Raw genomic sequence first — 22266 nt, 5'->3', positions numbered from 1 at the left:
ATTATTTCAATTTAAGACAACTGTTTTTTATTTTTTAGTTGAATATATATTTTAAAATATAGCTTATTCCAGTGCTGGCAAAACTGAAAATTTCACAGCCAGTACTGCAGTCTCTTAGTGTAACATGATCCTTCAGATATCATTGTAATATGCTGATAGCATTACTAAGTTTCTTGTACATTGTGTTCCGAAACCCTAGACTAAACTTCAGTAAAATGTTTCCAGAGTAAAATACAAAAAATCATGTGCTCAAATAAATCCTAAGAGAAAACCTCAAGTCATTTCCTAACATATAACTAACATTCAGTTCTAAAGTCTTACAGATCCGCTCCGCGTTGGATCAATGTCCACGGTGCGCTAGCTTGTAATGGCCAGCCCTGCAGAGCTTTATTACCGCAAACTTCATCTAAAGTCATTTGAAGTAACCCTGGGCAGAGGTCCTGCCGCTGGTTTCACTCCGCATGATAACTCGAATGGATCTCTGGGAGGATATACACTATAAAACATCTGATGTTAATTGCTAGTGGTGCTGGGTCTTTTTCATCATGTGCCATCTTCTTTAGCGATCTTCCTTTTGGATTTTCAATTTCAGACCACTGAGACCGTTCCTAATTCCCATAAAACACTGCTGAATGTGTCTAATAAATCCCACACCCTTCCGAGCAGCCAATTTCCAAACACACTATTCCATATGGACGCTGCACTGCATGAAAAATCCATCAACCGTCTTCTTGAATGCACGATGAGGACATGTTCGAGTTAAGCATGCAGGTGACAAAGGACCAGCGGTAATATCTAAGCAGTCCTTGCGCTTGTCAATCAAGCCACTGCTTAACATGAGCTTCTGATATCGCCGTTCAATCCACACCACAAGCTTTTAATAAGCAATGCCAGGGAAGACAAGGTTTCAGATAACATGCTAAGCATTTGTAAAGAGACATACCTGGTGACTGGGACCGACTCGAATCTCCCCTTGTGTACTGTTTAATCGCCTGAGGAAAAAAGAGAGAGACAGAACAAAAAAATTGATTAGTTATGAAATGTTGTTAGTATATAAGCGTCATACAATATACCAAATGCAATCTCTTGGAGTTAAGTACAGTAGGGCTGTCACTAACAACTATATTCGTAAAACAGTAATCGGTCGATTATTCTGACGATTAATTGAGTAATCAAATAATTACAATTCATTGTTTAAGTAATCGGCCGATTATTCTGACGATATAATTCCTGTTTTTGTGGTAAGAAAAATAGACCTAAGTAATCGGCCGATTATTCTGACGATTAATCTAATAATCTGAAAATTATAATTCTTTTTTTTGTGGTAAGAAAAATAGACCCAAGCAAAAAACAGACTTTAAAATGACTTAAAATACATATATAATAGCAATGAGGCAATAATAATTAGTTCAAATAAAGTTTCAAAAGCATGTAATCATATAGTTTTATTGAACAAAACTGTCCAAATACATAATGTATTATAAATAATAGAGCTGATGTACATTACGTATTACAACAAATGACTGCAGAGGGCGTCAACGGCCTGATGACTGTCTTACACATTACTGGACAATCTAATCCTTGTTTAATATGGACTAAACACCATTTAATTGAAATACCCATTTAATCTTCAATATTTGGCCATTTCTTTATGACAGAAATGCTACAGCATTGTCATTTCTTGAATACGTAGACATCAAAAAGTGTAAACTCAAAGCGAGAGTTTGAGCTTTAATTTTGAAATTGCGATGAACAGTTAGCATATTGAGAAAGATAATGATGTATTCTCCTGTTTGCGTAGGTTTATAAATGATTTACCAAAGAGATCTGATGAGATGGCACGCGTTGCGTTCCCAGATGAACGTAATAAACCCAAACTCACAACAATATTCAGAGATGGAGTTTGAGACGCACCACACATGTAAATAATAACAGTTTGTGTGGAGCAGTATTTACTGTGAATGGAGCTGCTCCGAGATGTGCGTAGGTAACCTAGACTCATGTAAATAATAAAAGCGCATATATTAAACCTGCATGGCATATATTTATTTAATTGAATCACAGCTTTTGTGAATTCACAACAGCATTATGCTTTATTATAATTTTTAAATGGGTTTAATATATCATGCAGCCTTGACAAATTGTAAAATAATGAATTTCATTTTCATGGATTCTTGTCCATTGAATGCGCAACTTCCGGTATTTTGCCAGTTACTTGACAGACAAAATGCAATCTAGGATTTTTTTTTTTAAATCGAGTACTTGAATTGAACAAAGGAACTGTGACAGCCCTAAAGAACAGTGCTTCATATAATGGAGATTGACATCTTTAGTTACTTGGGAATCATATTGCATTAGCATTATAAGCCCAGATTGTTAACCTTTAGGCTCTAACAACCTTTCAGCAGCTTTATTTACAGATTTTTAACTCTCTAAAACATTTTCAAAGCCCTGACTGTGCTTTCAGGGTATTATACGGCTTTAGCAACACAATACAATGATCACATTAATGCATGATTCACATTAACGCACAGTAAAGCCTAGGAGGAAATGGTGTGAATTTAAACCTATAGACCGAACAAAGGCACAAAAGGTGGTGAACGGTGCATTTGACGCGTCTTCTTGTTTTTGTGGAGGTGCGCTACAAAAGCCCCCAAAAGGCCAGATGATAAGCAGAGGGAGAGGAGCCCTGAAATGGCTGCTGTTACAAACCCTTGGCAGTAACCATGGCAACTACAATTTAATAATAGTGTTCCGATCTCCAGCTGCAGTGGATTAAAGAAAATGACAAGATGTTCCTTTTGAAAAGCCTTCCCCGTTCCGTTGCCATGGCAACAGTGCTGATTTTCATATAGCCAGGCACAGAGCGGGGCCCAGAAACTGTCACTATGATTTGCGTCCAGAGTAGCTCTCACTCCACCGCCGGGCTGCCTGCCCGAACCTGGCTGCAAAGTGAGGAGAGGTTAGGGCCTCAAATCATATCCTCCTTCATCTGGGTACATTTCATAAACAACCCTCTCTCTCTCTCCCTCCAGCACGATCCACTAAAAACACGAGCTCTGTCAATGGAGGAAATTCCACACTGAAACAAAAATGGCAGACGGATGAAGCAGCAGCAGACAGGCCTGCATTAAAAGCCTTTCAGCAATGAGCTGTTTAAAGTTTTAAGAGTCTGATTCTGAGGCTCGTGACTCCTAGAATGAAAGACAAATCCACATGAAATAAATCGCCAGGCAAGCATTATGGCGCTCTTGTCTGAAACTGAATCTGCTCGGAGATGACAGAGATAGCGGAGGGGAGAAATCACTCGGCCGGGTTCCTAAACATTCTGCAGCCTCTGCATTTTTGGAGGCTGTGAATTAGGCAGCAAAGCACACAAGAGCCGTAGAGAAGGATCTGAAGCTGCCACAGTAAGACTGCATACAGAACCATCTCTCCAACATGTGTCAAGATCTGAACAATTTAGCTAGTGGAGGAAAAATCCTATTGTTTTCGATAGAATGATTAAAGAATAGAAGTTACAAAAGTGACATATTGAGAATATACTTCAACATGTAAATAATGTATTAACAACACTTTAAAATAAGTCAAGAATTAAATATGTAACAAGTTTCTGAATTACAGTACATTAAAAATTATAGGCTTTGTTTTACATTTATATTAACGTTTATGCATTTGGCAGATGCTTTCATCTGATGCTCTATTGTTTGGGACACAGGAACACTTTGAATACTTTAAATTTATGTTATTTAATACATTAATAAAACTAAATATTATACTTTTAGTTCTTTACACAAACACACAATCCATGAAATTTCTTATTAGGTTGTTATTATTAGCACAGGCAAATATTAACTTTCATTAATCATTAATAAACCTATCAATACATAATCATATTTTTAATGAATCATGTCCGTTTCACTGGTGTAACTAAGACTCCCAAGACAAGCCTGACATTTCGACTATGAACTTATGAACTATGTAACAAACAATTTTGGAGTGAAAAAAATAATTTTTCATTCAGTGGGCATTTTGTTAATGAACTAAAAACTCTACAACCAGATGATGAAGTGAAAAGCTCATCTGAAGCGACAAACTAAAACTCAAACATTAATCTTAATATGAGTGACTCAACATGTGTGAACACTTATGCTGGGACGTTTCCTGGCTTGACATCCTTTGAAACAAAAGGTCAGAAAATTGCACTGGACGGGCAAATGAAAAATACCAGCATGATATTCCAGAGGCATATGCTTTCAAAACTCTAAGATCACATATAACGGTATTTTGGCGTGTCTCCATGCTTACAAAACTCACACCAATATTAACATTTTAAATGTGTACTTTTTGTGATTTTCATTTGAGAAAAGGGCTGACGTTACAATAGTTTATTTCAAACTGCAGATTCACCACAGATAAAAAAACAGCTTATACATATTTAACGTAATACACACTTTTAAATAAATAAAAAACAATACAGACTTTTAAAGAAAAAAAAAAGAAACAAACTTTAAATATTAATTTACATACAATGAACATGCACTACAAGTCATTTAATTGTAACAGTACCGCTGTCAACACAAGCACAACATCCAGGATATTTTGACTCGACCACGCGCACGGCAATCAAGCCTGACCACGCCCCCTCCATCAATATCCTCCAATCACCGCACGACTCCGAAACGCATATAACACACTGATAAACACAGCGAGCGCCCCAACTTTATTTACACACCTACTAAGCCCTTCAAAACAGCGGATGCTTTCATTATACATCTTCAAGTGAGCACAAAGCACCCAACTCTATCCTACGCCATGTCACCCCGACTGTAAACACAGTATATCGTACTGCGAAGTCATAACACGACCGTCTCTCTATTACATTCATTCTGTCAAAAACAAAGTTAAGTCGCTTATGCCAGGCATGCGTGCAAACCGCATACACGAACATTTAATATGAAGCACCCTGCGTTGACGTTAGCACATACGGCTAATGCTACTGACAGCAACATATAAACAACCAGACAGCGCTGTCAACGCGATTTAAACAGCTGTTTCTTCAAGACAAACACGTATATAACATTGCAAGAGGCGCGCGAGGCGGAACGCAGTGTGACGCGCGCCGAACGATTAACAGGTGAAGACGAGCATGCTAACGTACCTGCGCGGACTGAACAGGTCGTCCATGTCGGAGCCAGAGCGGCTGTTTTATTTGACACAGTGAGGAATAAAGTGTCCCCTCGCACCTTTTTGTGTAGGTACTCAAAATGGAGGCTCCCGCATTCAGTCAGCTTTTACACTGAGCTTGTGCCGTGACCGACAGACAGCACACACAAACACACACGCTCACACACACACACACACGCACGCAGAGGAATCACAGCCCATCTCTCCTGCTCACACACACACACACACACGCTGCTGCATACCAAACAAGCAGGAGGAGGGAGCCGAGAGGTGTCTGTGATTGAGTGGGGGACCCGTGAAGGGGGATCCCAACCAGCAACTCAACAACATTCCCTCCTGTTCATCAGCCGCTGCATCTTATTCCCCCTCAAACTTCCCCTCTCCTCTCCCCAGGCTCCTAATGCACCCCATTATTGGAGCATCACATGACTATGGTAATGGGTCCTACTGTAATCCTGCTTTTTTTCCCCTGACACAAGCATCCAGGCTATGATTGTAATACACAAAGGAATGGGGGGTTTAACTCTATTCAATCCCAATATGCTTGGACATGTAATAGAGATGTCACATTATGAGCATGGAACTGATTATTTTTGTTATTATTTTGGTTGGTTAGTGTACATTTAAATATATTTAAAAATGCATCATTTGCAAATAAAAGAATTGTAATCACTATAAAAAGACAGTGGGACACATTATGGTAGGTATACAAAAAAGAATTAACATAGGCCTAAATGAGGAGGAGTAAATTACTCAATTAGTAAATTTACCTGTTTTAATTTAGATTTTTTTCTTCCTTTAAGAGTAAATCTGGAATGTTTAAATATCTTTGTATGTTTAATACATCTCAGAAAAAATAAGTAACGTCGGTTTCAAATTTGAGTATGTCTAAATAGCTTGTCTTTATTTAAAACGTAGCCTATGAACTACAAAAAAAGTAGTTATTACAGGCATTTTAAAACAAATCCTTGTTCTTTGTACTGTAATGTAAGTGCACAACAGAGACAAGGCTGTAAAATATTTAATGGATATTCGAGCAAAACCTGGATGATCGCTACAGTAGGTAATAAACTTTGAGAGGTGTCTTATGTTAAATTATTAATGCTACAACAGTGTGGCTTCTAGCATGTCAGGCTTGGTCATGCTGTTAAAACATCCTACAACATCCATTTTCTGTCATGTACTGGTATTTTACTTTATTATGACATGTATCTGTGAGAAAAGGACTTGAAAAGAAAAGACCAAATGAGTCTTCACAGCCTTAAAAATGTAACAGCACATTTCTTCCTATAGCAAGCAAGCTTACAATCAGATTTCAAGAACCATTACATTTTATGGTAAAATATGAAAGTATATAATATAAAATATTATGGTCAAATATATAATTATATACACTGCCATTCAAATGTTTGGGGTCAATAAGTTTTTTTTTTTTTTTAAGAAATTAATGTTTAAACTCACAATAACAATAAAGACATTTATACTGTTACAAATGCAGTTCTTATCAAATTTCACAATGTTTTTTGAAGCTTCCATAAAAATATTAAGTAGCACAACTGTTTTAAAACAATGATAAAAAGTGTTTTGAGCACCAAATCAGCATAGATTTCTCACAATGTTTCTTTTGTACTGCTTATCAAATTTCACAATGTTTCTTTTGTACTGCATTTTGATCAAATAAATGCAGTCTTGTGAGCATGAGAGAATACTTTTAAAAACATTAACCCCAAACTTTTGAACAGGAATGTATTTGTTTGTGTAATTAATAATGCAAAATCAAGGTGTGATAAAATCCCCCAAAATGCTGGAGATGGAAACTAAAACTCTAAATGCAGACCTCTGTTGTCTATATAAAAGAGAAGACTGTATTCTTCATGATTTAATCTATTCTCAAACTGCCTTCATGCACTGCTGGACAATTTAAAGTGAATAAAGCAAATCCAGAAACCTGATATGAATCATGAAATCGCTATTTGTAAAATATTGCAACAGAGGATCTGAAGACAGAACATGCCTGAGGAGGGCTGATTATTGAAGTCAGTAAAGGCTTACCTGGTTTCTGGGTTATATCCTAAGATGTAGAAGAAAGAGTCGATTCGTGCTTTGAACTCCCTTGCAGCAAATATGTCAGAAAAGTGTGAAATGTTACATTTCCCCCTGCAAAGAAACAGAGAAAACAAATCAGTCACGGTGCAAATACATTCCCAGATTTACTCAAGGAATAGTTCACCCAAAAATGAATATTTGCCATTATTATTTACTCACTCTTATTTATATTAATATTTTATTGTATGTACACATTGAATGCCGTTCCAATCATGTATGCATTTATTTAGCCTCCCCACACACATTTGTGTAAATAATCATATTAATTATGGGATACTGATATGGATTTCTAAGTGTGAGTAATCTCGGGGGTTACAGGATCACAGCATTCCTGTGTAGTTGTATTGTTAATGCCCTTTCCCTTCATTCTGTTAGACAAACAAAAGGTGACAATTCAAACAATGCAGAGCAAAAACTTCTACGAATTGTGAAATTTTTACAAGCCCCTTTCTACACCTTTCCTACGTCAGGCGCTATCAAAATAATAGGCATCAGTGTTTTTGCACCGGTTCAATACCTTGCTCATAAGATGAAAGGAACGTGAGATTTGGAGCAAGCATTGCGACATACTAGCGGAATTCATTGAGTTTATCTAAAGCCCTGTAATAAGTCAAATCAAAGGGCTCTCTGTGCAGCAGAAGTTGCAGCTAATTTACCCTGAAATCAGTGGTTCAGAGCTGTGGCTTAGTGTGCTGCCTCCAGATGGTTTCAGTTAAGAGAGAGGGAAGGAAAGGAGGGAGGAAGAGAAAGAGAGAGAGAGGGGGAAAATATATCACATGGGTAAAGACAGACTGAGAAGGTCTGGTTTCTTGACAATAAGCATGCCTGTACTCTTTTTCCTGAGCCTCATCTCAAAAGAACGCAATTGCTTTCAGTAATGCTTTGCATGCAGAATCGCTGTGAAGTAGTCTGTACTGAGACGATCACTCCTGTAGTGAACTGAGAGGATCAAAATGTCCGTTTACGGCTCTTAAAGACTGCAGTCTTGCATCCCGCAGCATTTGTACCTGCCAGAGGTTTTTTTTAATGACTATAAATCATGGGAGCCAGTGCTGGCTTTTATTCGCAATGCATTTGCGTATTCATTAGAGTAGTTTCACGAGTCACCAGTGAGCCACCATGAATAATAACAGTGTAAGAGTGCCAGCCTAAGACATGTTTAATAAACTCTGATTTAAACTTGTGGTTAAATTGTTTTAATCGTAATTGTAAGTTGGACCCATTTCCATTAATCACTTCAAACTGCCCATTATAAATGAATCATTTTAAAACTTAAAGCAGCTACTTGTGTGTCATCCAATAAAACAAAAACAAATATACAAAAAAAAATCAATCATTTGTGTGTGTAATATATATATATACATACATATACACACACGATCATTCCTTCCTCTGTACTACTAGTTTTAACACAAATAATCATGACACATCTCCTGTAATTGCTCAATCAGTGTTTCACGGAAAGACATCAACAAAACGGGATGGAAATAAAACGCCACGTAACTTCTCATTTACCTCAGCAAGTCATCAGTGTCCTCAGCTCGTTAGTTCACTAGAGAAATGAACTCTAGAGAGGAGCATTTCGTGAAATACTACACCATATATGCTAGTCATATTTTACTAAACCTGTTAGTCTTAAATATTTAATGTATATTTAAATTAATCTGTTATGAAACATGCTATGACAGCCAGTGTGTAATTGAATGTATTTTAACAAATAGCCTAGAAATGTTATTTATAAGTTAATTTAAAAACTGCATTATGTTCAATTTACATGTTTGCATACTTTTTTTTTTTTAAAGTGGAGTGTTGATCATCTATTAAAAAAAAAAAAAAAAAAAGTAATTAAATATAAGTTTGGGTCAAGTAGTTGGGCCTTATTGTAACCTTATAATGTAAAAGGGCTCCCTATAGTTTATGTATAAGCTGAGGTAGTATTTTTATCACTAAGAAAATGTAAACTAGAACTGAATGTATTTAAAGAAAGAGCAACTTGTTTAGTAAACCACTATAAAAAAAAAAAAAAGTTAAATTTTCCCCCTGCTGTACCGAAATCATAACGAACCGTGATGTTAAAACTGTGACGGTACGTACCGAACCGTCAAATTTGTGTACCGTTACACCCCTAATATTAGTGCTTTCAAACGATTAATTGCATCCAAAATAAACCTTTTTTTTTTTTTTTTACATAATATATGAGTGTTTATCGTGTTTCTGTGTTATGTGTATATATAAATACAAACACATGCATGTAAAAAATATAATAAAAATATATTAAATATATATAAAAAATATAAAAAAAAAAAAAAAAAAAATAAAAAAAATATATATACATGTACATATTTTCCAAATATATACACGTGTATTTAGACATATAATAAACAAACACAGTACATATACATATATTATGTAAACAACTTTTATTTTGGATGCAATTAATCGCGATTAATAATTAATTATATATATATATATATATAGATATATATATATATATATATATATATATATATATATATATATATATATATATAGAGAGAGAGAGAGAGAGAGAGAGAGAGAGAGAGAGAGAGAGGGGGGGGGGTATATTGAGGTACACTGGATATTGAGAGGTTTTTCTCTATTAGGTTAATGAGCACTTAACACCTTACTGCTAATTAATAATTAATGAATTCCTAAGCACAGGTAAATGTAATTGTGCGTATTACCTGAGGGCAGCAGCATGATAAGTGTCCACATAGTCTGAGATGAAGAGCTCTCTGCTCTTAACCACGGGATCAGTAATAACCAGCTCGCGACCAGAGTCTGGAGAAAGAGACAGAAAGCAGACACGGAGGGTGAGAGGCATCCAGACTGCCGCTAATAAAAACGTGCACACATAATAAATGCAGGCGAGACACAAAAGAAACCAGACAGATGCACAGACACTCTCACAGCTTATGAAATATGACTGCTATAGACTATATAAAACACAATGAAAGTAAGCAGTACAGCAGAATTAAGCAACGGGATTCAATTCAATAATAAAAAAAAAAAACATTTAATGCAACTGAAAAAGCTGAATGAAATACTAAACGAATTTTATTCTGAAGCTTTTCAGGGAAATATTTCAATCAAAGATCCAAACAGACAGCATTGGATGAATATCAGTCTTCAGATGGCATCAGCACAGATAACAATGGCTGCCATGTCAGACTAGTCAGTGGTGCAGCAGGTGGCGGCTGCTGCTCTCCAGCAGGCTGGCAGAAACGCAAGCCTTCTTAATGCTTTATTAGAGTGCGGTGTGAATCAAAGTGCCAAAGCCCCAGCCGGGCAGAGCCCCCCGGCCTGTTATTACTGCCTGATGTGTGTATCAAGCTCAGATTTGCTGCTGATAGTCAGGAGAATGAGAGCTCCGAGGGCACATTACACTGAAAGTTATTTGCACTTCACGGCCCCGCTGTCGCTCTTGAGGGAGCGTTACCAGGGAAACAAGGGCAGGAGGGTGTTTTTTTTTCTGAATCCACATTTATTTGAGATGCCGTTCTCTAAGAAACCTCACAAACCAATAACCAGGGGTGGTTATATAAATGATGGCGGGCGAGAAGGACCCTTCAAATGAAGTTCTGTGTTTTTCAACCATCTCACACACACACACGTACCATTCTCATTGTTGCGGTCCTGCACCAGGTGCTGGTAGACGGAGTCAGGTACCTCAGACTGACGGTAGTACCATTTCACATTCATTAACAGATGGTCCCGTTTACTCTGAAAGAGAAAAACAAACATTAGTTAAAATAAACAAAATAGGCATTAGTTGTTTGTTAACAGGGTCACAAACTGAGCTCTTGGCAAACGCGAGTTGGTGCCACAACTGGCTTTATAGTTCTAGTCGTCCTGTGCCAAAAGCCCTGGGTGGAAAAAAGTCAATTAAAAAGGGATTGAAGGCCTTTAATTCTTTAATAAAGTAAGCAGCTTTGTGACCATGTGTGGGAGGGAGGTGAAAAAACATGGATGGTGCATATTCAGGCAACTAAAAATGAACAAAAAAAAGAGGCTGGCTTTGTGTAGCCAAACACATCAGCTGCCGCTCCCTTCTTTTCCACAGCTGCACTTTGAAATCTGCCACCCGCTGTCCGTCCCTGGGACTGCACACAGCTCCTCTCGCAGCAGTAGCGCAGAATGACCAGCAGGTGGCAGCACTGAGTCGCGTCCAGACCTCCCAGAGGTGCTTCCAAGAGGGGCCAGAGAGAGGGAAGAAAAGGGCAAAGCACTGTTTCTATTCCCTGACATGAAATATTTATTATCCTCTCACACGAAGCCAACTGACCATTCAAATGGTTTAAAAGGACATTAAAGACGCAGATGCTGGCGACAAGACCCCCGGAGCAGCAGCCAGAAATCACAGTCATCTTTAACATGACTACAGATTACCACATTCCCCACAAAAGGCCGAGTGTGTGCCACTGCGCCAGCATAGTGTGGAAAAAAAAAACCAAGAGTGGATCACAGAGCCAAGGGTCTTTTTTTATTGAAAGCCTGATTCACTTCATGCAGCTCTGGCTTCTCAAAGTGGGGCGTATGGGGGGCTGAGCTCATTGTTGAGATATTTCAAGACTCCTGCTACCTTTACTGAGGTCACTGGAAATCACTAAGAGGGAGCAAATGAAGTAGAATATCTGCTAAAGAACAGCAAAAATGTTCTCTCTTTTCAAATGACTGACAAATGAAGGTCGAAGGGAAGAATCCATGGCGTTAAAAGACCATGAATAACAAGAATCTACGCAAAATAAAAAGCGTGCTGCTGATTCTGGTATGGTTAAGATGGTTAAAACCCTATTTAAATGAGATTGAAGGCGCTCTCTCTGTAACTGGGCCACTTGTATGTGTCATCAGAGGTGTTGTCAGTGCTTATTACACCGCAGATGGGGAGACAACCAGTGCTCCTCGGGGTATTTCAGAGCTTGGTTCAGCTGAGGATGGAGGCTGATGGAGACCAAAAGCAGTGTAGGGGTTGCTTTCAGCACTTGTGTCTTAATTTACAACATTAAAAAATGAACACTTCCAGACCTCAAGAACAAACGCTTAAGATATTTGTGGTGTCCAAAGAGTTCCTTATGTGGCCGAATTGTGCGACCTTTCCTGTCACTGCTCTAGAGCTGGAAATGACTGTTTCATTATCAGACCCTAATTATGTTTGCATGTTACACCGAACGGATCACTGCGCAGAATCAAATTATCAAGATAAGCACTCTGAAGCGGAGAGAGGCAGTCGAATGGAGGCAGCGGCGAGGAGCCCATTACAATTACAATGCTGAATTGATTAGTGACATTCCACACAGCATTCCCTCCCCTCCCCGAGCCGCTCCTCATCCGGCTGATCCCAGCACAGCTTAAAGCCACCTCTCCAAACACATGACTGAATTAAGACTGCTCGAGGGGCCTGCCGGCTCACTTATAAACTGGGTCTCAGTCAGCAGCGGAGACAGTAAAGGGAGAGATTTCCCCTCCATCAGAGCAGCGAGACATTCCTGAGGAGAACGGAGGGGGTGGCTGTGAATTTAAACAGAATTAACTCTATAGTGCGGAATGCCACGGAATTCGTCATTGTGATGCCTAATGCTACACTGATGATATAAGCCTAACCTAAAGAGGGCAGAAGAGAGAAGTGGGAAGTGTCAGAAGCACGGGGGAGGCAGGGCGAGACGAACAGCTCAGGCAGCACTAATTACAACACAGCCAGCGTAAGAGTCCAGTGAGAGCGCTATAAGAGGCTGAAGCTGGACTTTACGAGGTCTGGCCGGAGGGGGAACAGAGCAGGGTGGAGTCTTCCAGGGGTGTTAAGCAGACTCCACCGGCACGCCAACAGCTGGGCTTTCCACAGGGAGCTACTGGGCTAATAATAACCTGATGTGTGGCACACATCACAGAGAAAGGATGTGTGAGGACTATTCATTAGTGATGTGAGAATTAAAGAGCTGCACACAGAAGCTTGGACGCAGAACCGAGGTGGTAATGAGAGGAAAATTACACGAAGCGAATGCCTGCGTACATGGCGTTTGAATTAGTCTCGCTTTATTACATGCTATTGCTGAAGGTACCAACACAGACACGGCCGCCGTGGCAGAACCTCCCACCCCTGTGACCTGACGCTGCGTGTTGCCGGCTGACTTTTTGTCCGTTTAGCATGTTCATTAAACATTGCTGCAGCTGCAGCAGTGCTGGCAGGTCTTGTCTGTTAACATAGGCAGCTCGAAGCGGTCACATGGCTCCCACATTAACAGGAGATGGTAAAACAACCGCAGCCTGGGCCCTCGTGGTCTCTTCTCACATAACCAAGCCACAGTTAAGCAAAGCCAGACCCTGAAGCTCTCCACCTAGAGCACATTAACAGGAAATGTGTGTTTATTTTCAATTTCAATGTTGTGCTTTTCTGTCATCCGGCACCAGAACTCTCTCCGGTTTCCCTAACCAAACTGGGCTTGTGCAGAGGAACCGAAGAAAAGCAGGCGTTTTCGCAGTTCCTGAAGAAGGTGGTGGTGGAAAATGGTTTCTTGAGGGCTTTGGCAGACATGCAAGAATCCAAACGGCTCGAGCGCTTGTTCTGCCCAGTGCATGTACATGTTGGTGGCATCGAGAGGGACAGATCTATGATCTACAAAACATAATATGATTAGCGAGGAGCAGGCAGACAGGAAAGGGCTCACTCTCTCACGCATGATGGATGTGCACACCGAGACAGTTTCCGCCCATACGCTCGCTCGCTCTTTAACTGCCTCTCAGACACAGACCAGACGCAGCTCTCTCCATATACACACACAAGCACTTCCATCTGGACCTCAGCTCACAGCTGTATGTGCCTGAGTGACAAAGAGAGGAAAAACACGTCGTTGTAAGCCCTGCGAACAAAAACGTCCCATGTGAATAGACATGTAGCGTGCTTTTCCTTTTTTTAATAAATAAAGAAAAAGCAGCGAGTCTCACACAGACTCCTTTCGGCTCGGGCAGTTGAAGGAGAGCAATTGTGCTGCCCTGCCACCGTCAGACTGAAACTAATAATGGTAAACAAGTGTTGATGACATGTTTCTCCCCTGCAAAAGCCTGTGTACAGATTACTCCTCCGCCTGTCTACAAGAACAAATGGAGGGAGGGAGGGAGAGAGTCACAGCTGTGATGCCGGCACAGTCAGGACCTTTATGCTGCTAAACACCGGGCGCCTCTCTCTCTCCCTCTGCTGTTTAGATATTAAATCACGACTCGCTTTGAACAAAGTCTGCCCATCTGTCAGCCACTCTCTATATTGGATTTGATGCACATTAGACAGTTCAAAGGGGGAGATTTTTAGTGTAACAAAACCAGGATAAAACTACACCCCCAACCTTGTGACACAAATCCACTCATGTGAGCTCTGGTACAAAACAGTGAAGTTGTCTGCCTAGGTAAAATTAACTCGTTCCTAACCCAAAGGCAACATTATGCAACCTTTGTAATACACAATTTCTGCCAAAATTTACAGCTCTGTCCCAGAACCTAGTGAGCTGCCTCACTGTCTACAGCCTACATAAACAGCTGCTTTTTAAAGGAACCTCAATAGTGACTGTGTTGGAATGATCTACTTGGGTAGCTATGTATATAAATAGTGCTCCTCAAACAAAGAGCACAAGAATACAGGCAATGTGAGTGGAATGGCATTATACTTGCAAAAGCTGAAACCTTAGAAATCATTCTAATATGCTTTATTTGATGCTCAAACATTACAAATGCTGAAAACAGTTTGTTCCACTTAACATTTTTTGTGAAACCCATGATACATTTTTTTTTTTTTTGATGAATAAAGTTCAAAAGAACAGCATTTATTTGAAAAGGAATTTATTTGACAAGTTTTTACAGTGATTTTCCCCCCAATTTGATGCATTCTTGTGACAAATCAATAAATAAATTAATAAATAACAGAACCTTTTAAACAGTAGCATAATATGCATAAACAATACACAGAAATTTGGGATAAACCACTGTTTTTCACTTAAGGATTGCCTTGCTTTGTCGTGATTGTATGTATTCTTTGTGGATGAGACAATCCCAGAATGCATTGCTATGTATCCAAAATGGTGGCCAAATTTGATACTGAAAATTATGGATAAACACTTTAAACACTTAAATGTAGTATTTCACCTAAATGTCTCTTCTATGCATTTATGTTTATTACAGCATCATGTTGTTATCTTCGTAAAAAGCTATGCTAAACTCTACTGGAATCAGTTGTGGTTTTCACCTTAGAAAGCAGCTCCATATGTGACAGTACAAAGCAAAGCAGCTCAATGGGTTTTGGAACGAAACCACCTTATCCATCTTGTGCACGTACACATGCTGGAAGCCAGAGATCTGCAGACATTATCGTACGTTCCTGTCCATTTAGCAGCGACTCGCGCCGTGCTGGGTGTACAAATAATGCTAATTAAGATCTCCCTGCTACTGCTGCATCCATTACACCAGCCTCAAAAACACAGCAACACTTAAAACACTTGACTCTGTGCACTTCACATAATCTCCCTCTCTCTATTTCCTCGCCCTGATTCTTGATCTCGAAGGCTATTTCCTGTAGCTGGCCGTTGGGCGATATCACGTCAGGTGTGTTTGATATGAAGATGCAGTGGCTGTGATGTGTATCTCAGCGTGTGTTGGGTTGCTACACACAGCAGGTGTGAGCGGCTCATATCCCTTCCCCCCTTTTCCTCTTTCATAACAGTTTTTTCCCCTCACTCAACCCCCCACCTGGTACTCAAACACTTCAGTTAATGCCTGAATGCTGGGGGCTGGACATGAAAGAAAGGGGTGTTTCCTGAGACATGATTGACAGCAGTCTCCAGGCAAACAATGAGTGGAAAGACAACGTTAATATTTAAACGGTTGTTATTTTATTGCTATGAAGGAGAAACACTTTTTCCTTCACGAGGCAGCACTGATGGCACAGGTCTATTGTTCTTGTAACGTTTTGTTGTGGGAGACATTAAAAGACGCAAGCCAAACCACAGACATTCTTTCAAAATGGTTAAACAAAACAATGTATCATAAAAATGAATGCTTTTATCTGTAAGAAACAATCTGTAAAGCATGTGAGCAGACTGATAAGATACCCGCATAGTTTCTAAAATAGCTAAATACAGACTACTCTTTCTTTTCCTTCAGTTGTGGTTGTTTTTGAGTGATCCAGACAATAGCAGGAAATGAAGAGCTCTGAATACAGCTATCGATAACAGGCCAAATCAGAAAGCTTCGCTGTACACACACACCCAAGCTTTCAATGTCGCTCCTCAATTGACAGCGGCCAGACAAAATACATCATATTCTACCCACGATGTGAATTTGCAGCCTGAATTGAATGTGACTGTATTATTTTGCGGTATCCAGTCACATCAAACACAATAAATAGATTATTGTGATTATTGTGATTATTGTGTAGTCGCCATTGACAGCACTAAAAAAAACATCATACAGTGCAAACTGTCCGATTCACAAATGACTCTTATGAGCAGATTCTTTTAATGAAGTGGTCAAACAGCCTCAAAAACTCAGGCTTTTAAATCAATGAATTACTTGCCAAATTGGCTTAGTGAATACATTTTTGATCTGCTTAGTGACTAATGATGTTTTAATATAATGTAAATAATATAATGAAATGTTTAAAAAGATAAACCTTATATTTTATTATGTACTGTATGTAGTATTAAAATATAACTTAACTATGTATACATATATATATATCCATCCATTTCTCTCTCTTGTAGAGTTTTAGATTTGACCTCTTCCTTCGTCTTGGGTAACATCTTATCTAAAAGCTGACTGTGCCAGTCCTAAATGGCTGCTGACAGTGTAGATTTATGGACTGAAGCAGTGCGACTTTAGAGAGGAGAATGCCTGCGAGCTCAGGGGACGCCAGATCCGTGTTCCTGACCTCAATGGTCACTGTCGTAGTATAGAGTTACTCCATAATTCTTTAGCTCTCTGACACAACCTTGTCACACGGCCGGTGAGATAATGTACTACAAGAGCACAAGTCTGGCGTACAGCCTCCCAGAAATGTGAAACATCTCAAAACATTTGAGCACAAAAGGCAAAACACATGAGCCTGTGAGCTTATCCAGTCCCGAAATCTGTAGAGAGAGCCACGGCGGATCAGTCGCACAAGCAGCAGGCTCGGTTTAGCCTTGAGTCCCTGCACTTCCTGAATGAAAGCAGAGAGAGAGACAATGCGCAGCCTTGTTAGTGTGGCCTAATGACTGGGTCGTTTCACTCGCCGGGGAGGGGAGCAGCCATGCATTCATAGATAAACACAGACAGGATCATGGTGGGGTGAAAAGGGCTGAACCACAGGCAATGGCTGCAGCACGAATGAAATGAAAAAAAAAAAAAATAGCGTGTTTACGTGACTGACGTATGAATAAAACGCAAGCTGTGGGGCCTTTATGTTAGGGTACAGAAAACAGAGAGAGAAAAACACGCCGTGTGCATTTAAATGTGAACCGTGCCTGGTTGGCTGGTTAATCCCAGCATTGAGGCTGCAGCATGGGCCGCTGAGCAGTGCCGGGTGTGATGGAGCACGGTAATGGAAGGCAGGAAATGAGAAGTCTTGGTTAAGCCACGGCTAATCGATCAGTGTGTTCGGGCTGGAGCGAGCCAAGCTGATGCAGGGAAAGGGGCTTGAGGTAACAGACGCTGCGCAAACCCTTCCTCTGTTCTCTGCGCTGCTGTACTCTGACACAATGCTCTTTGTTCTGCTCTGGCTCTAATTGTGTCGCTGACTCACTTGGGTTCTGATTATTTGATTGGGCTGATTACAGTGTTCAGCTTTCATTGGCCAGTGTGCATGTGGCTCAGCGTTCATGGATTGAGTACAAGAGCAGGTTTTGTATATAAGTGAAGCTGTTTAGTTTAATGTGAGAAAGACAGAGAGACTGATTTAACTCTGCCATCTCCCCCGCTGACTCGGCTAACTGACGGAAATATTTATAAACTCTAGCTCAGTTCCAAAACCTAGGGTGCTGTCTTCCTAGATCGCATTTTAAAGGAACAGTTCACCCAAAAATGAATTTAGGTTTTTTTGTCTACAGAATGAAAGTCAATGGGATGCAAAACAACATTAAAAAGACATATGTTGTGCGACATATAGCAATGTTGCGCTTCGGGCATCCCGAGATTGAATCCTGGCTCGCTGCCATGCATTATCGTACGTTCCTGTCCATTTAGCAGCGACTCGCGCCGTGCTGGGTGTACAAATAATGCTAATTAAGATCTCCCTGCTACTGCTGCATCCCATTACACCAGCCTCAAAAGATCGACCTTTCGACCTTTCCCCAACCTGTCCCACTCTCACTCCCAGAATGCATTGCAACAAGCTCAGTGTTCAAAATCCAAAAATTATCTATAAATAATATTACACCAACACTAGACTGTGCTAAATAAAAAAAACACTAAACATTTTTGATGGACTAAAAATAAAAACTGAAAGGACAAAATGAAAGTATAGTAATATAAATATTCCATATTCGTTTGGATGCTGCCTTAAAAGGCAACTGCCTATGTAAACCGTAGACAACAATATAGCTCACTAGATTTGGAACAAAGCTATCATTTTTAAAAAGGAAGACATAAAGAAAGGGAGAGAGGAAGACAAGAAAAAAATGCTGATTCTTACAAGTCCTGACTGCCTGACAATGATACTCAGCAGGAAGTAGTCTTTACCAAGTACACTTCAGTAGAAGAAGAAAAATCAAGGCAGGACAAGAGCACAATTCCCACCCTCACTTGTGATTCACCACACATTCCTTTCACCCAGCTTCCCCCTGCACTGGCTTTCCTTTCAAAAATCAACCTCTGCAAATATTTAGCTCCTAATACCTCTCGCATAAAGGAGCCAAAGCATTACACAGGCTGGCAAAGGAACGGATCCACATACTGATCCAGCTCACGCGTCCTAAGAGGTGGGCAAGTGTTCAACCATCTAGAAGGACCATGGCGTGAGGTCCTTAGGATGAGTCGGGGAGCCTGTGTGTGTGCGGACAGACGGTAAACTAACCGGTCTGCGACATGCCAGCTGGAGCCACGCCCTCTGGCTCGACGGGCGGCATGGTACCCGGTGGCCGAGAGAAATTACCGCTGACAAATATTCATACAAACACGACAGATACAGGATACATATCTGAATGACAACACACATCCTCATGTAGACAGACAAGCACAGGCGTAGCCTCATTCCCTATACATTTAGATTTTAATGAGCATGTGTGCACGGCTAAAACGGCTCCCTACGGGGCGGAGGGGGAAAAATAAAGAGGAGCGCCACAGGAAGCTGCTTATCTGTGCTCCAGACTGTCAATCTGCCACAGGAGCCCTGCACTACAGGCATGAGGAGAGATCATCTGCCTCCTCCAATCCCTCCGTCCCCTTTAATTACACACGCGCTCCATGTACAAACACACACATGTGGGTTTGCGCATGCGCACAACTTCCAGGAAACAATGCGGATCTCCTTGTCGAGTCTGGCACACACGCTTTGACTCTGCGTCAAGAAGAAAGGAAATGAATATCTCTTGCAGGGATGAGGAGGACACAGGCAGCTGGAGTTCAAGGGTCACGGCTGACTCTCAGCCCACGGTTGCACTCCCAGCATGCCATCTTTCAGCTGTATTTCAACCCTTATGACACACACACACACACACACACACACCTCTACCAGCAACCACCAAGGCGGTTCTTTGTTATAGAGTGCCTACACAGTCCTGCCAGATAAGAGCTGAGGTCAATCTAATTAGATGTAATGGGCGGCAGCGGGCGCACACTCTCACACACACACACACACACACACACACTCACACACACACACACACACACACACACGTAACCGTGCTGACGATTTCCCATGCACTAAAATGTGAGCATATGGTTGGGGGAGGGCTGCAGAGACATCAGCCATTTGACATTTTCATCAAGTACTATAGTACACTCAGAGTAAACTGATATCTCATTTGACAAAGCGAGGTATCGGCCTCCACCGCCGAACTAATGTCAAATCGAGCTGGTGCAGAAGACGCGCCACCGGACTAGATTAGAACGAAAGGAAGTAAAGAAACGTCTTCGTGCGCCAACGTCTGCTGAGATGAAGGACGACACAAAGTGAGACTGACAGCTAAATGTGGTCTTCAGTCTATGAACGTGTGTGTGTGTGTGTGTTTGGGGGGGGGGGCTTGGGGTTATTGATGGCACCCGGCTCAGCATCATTAGTGCAACGGTCGGTAAATTATCCCTCCAGCCTTTTGCACAAGGTCCGCCCACTCACACAGCAGCCAACGAGCTTCCAGCTGGATGATTGACAGCCCAGAGCAGCCAGTGGTGGAGAGGCAGGGAGCGTCGTGAGGTGATAAAGCGCTATCAGAGCCGTTTTGTGTATGATGACTGAAAAGCACTGTTTGTTTGCAAGCCTGCTGAGATTTACAACCGTTTGCACTGCCCCTCCCTGCATTTGTTTTCTTTCTTGCTGTATTTTTCCCCATCCTCTCTTTCTCTCCCTCTCTCTGGCTGAGTAGAGTGCTGTGTGCACGGAGGACATTTTCCAGCACACTGTGATGATATTGATTGCTGAGCCTCCCCTGATTGCAGTCCTGAAGTATTGACCAGCCGGCTCTCCTAGAAGCAAACAAACACACATGCGATGCACACGAAGTGTGTGTGTGAGTGATTACACGCTGTCAAGACCCACGTCGAAACGCTCCACAAGGAGAGTGTAAAAGCCCAGAGCTCCTGCTCTCTTGTGCTCATTGGGTCCAGTGTCAGCCAGTGGGCATGGGTTTCTGTTGTTTTTCTTATTACCCCTCTTACTTTTGCAACAATTTTACCTTTTTTAAAAGGACTGCATTCTGGGGGAGCCATCAAGAAAGGAGCACCGAGTTAGAAATTCTCATTCTGATCACTCATCTAATCCAGCTCACAGTCTCTCCACAATGAGCCTGATCTAACAGCTCACACTCTACACTAATGCACCAGCACTGCCATTACCCATAATTCCACAATACAGCTCTGCTGCTCTCTAATTACACCAGCATTTCTGTGTGATTTCCATGAGAAAAAAAAAAGGTTTGTGCTCACACCCAGTCTCCTGCACACAGGTGGTTGACACATGCATTAAGAAAAAACCTCACAAATCATTTTAAAACGTAAAATGTACAAAAACATATTTATAAGCATGCACAATATATGTAAAATATGCCAATTACTTTTGACAACAATGACATTTATGTTACAAAAGGTTTCTGTTTTAAACAAATTTAAATAAACATGGTTTTGCCAAAAGTGCATTAAGTCTCCCTCCACTATTTCACACAACCACTTATCACAATCCAATCAATTTCCAATAGACAAATTCAAATTCTATCCTTCATTTTTCTCAGGAAATATTATGTTTCACTCTACAATCCATCACATTATTGAACTAAAATGGTTTGTGACTTAAAATGCAAAAGTATTTAGATGTCTTCTGATGCAAGAGATCCCGCTCAACCAGAAAGAACTGCAACATCTCTCAAAAATTAAGTATGTCAAGAGCTGTCAAAGACTTTCACCGCATGAAATGCATGACGTGATATTAAATATGGTGACTGGCATGATTTGTATGCTACAGTGTATAAATCGGTCACGTGGTACAATATAAAGCTGATATTCGCCAAGAATATGTGCGACTGCATGATATAATTCTCACGTCTTGCCTGTAATTCTTTAAATTTTCATGCTTAAATGTCAACCTCCCACACACAGTACTCTAATGGCTGTCGGTGAGAGCAGTGTGACAGCGCCGGCTTAATATTGTTACAGTGTGTTGATGCCCCCGATCACGAGAGACTGCAGAGCGCAAACCACTTCCACCCGCTCCTCTCTATATTCTCCTTCTCCTCTGTAAAACTTTATATACACTAAATCCCTTCCATCCATCCAGCCGTGGTGGGAAAA

At 40.7% G+C, this 22266-nt stretch overlaps 1 protein-coding gene across 11 annotated transcripts in view; it reads right to left on the bottom strand.

The window, feature by feature from the left end:
* The window catches only part of LOC109084630 (arginine-glutamic acid dipeptide repeats protein-like), a 150753-nt gene that overhangs the window by 34516 nt on the left and 93971 nt on the right, over positions 1-22266 (bottom strand). For 9 of the 11 annotated variants that reach the window (XM_042751393.1, XM_042751390.1, XM_042751392.1 and 6 more), the window contains 4 exons: positions 10932-11037; positions 9999-10095; positions 7240-7344; positions 944-992 (listed from right to left, as the gene is read on the bottom strand). In XM_042751393.1, the coding sequence (XP_042607327.1) occupies positions 944-992; positions 7240-7344; positions 9999-10095; positions 10932-11037 (357 nt within the window). Of the gene's footprint in view, positions 1-943; positions 993-5161; positions 5318-7239; positions 7345-9998; positions 10096-10931; positions 11038-22266 lie in introns of those variants that run through there. The other 2 variants (XM_042751396.1, XM_042751398.1) reach the window with 1 other exon arrangement.

The sequence above is a fragment of the Cyprinus carpio genome, chromosome B23 (assembly GCF_018340385.1).
Source record: "Cyprinus carpio isolate SPL01 chromosome B23, ASM1834038v1, whole genome shotgun sequence".
Lineage (NCBI taxonomy): Eukaryota > Metazoa > Chordata > Actinopteri > Cypriniformes > Cyprinidae > Cyprinus > Cyprinus carpio.
This window is presented reverse-complemented; position numbering and strand designations above follow the sequence as displayed.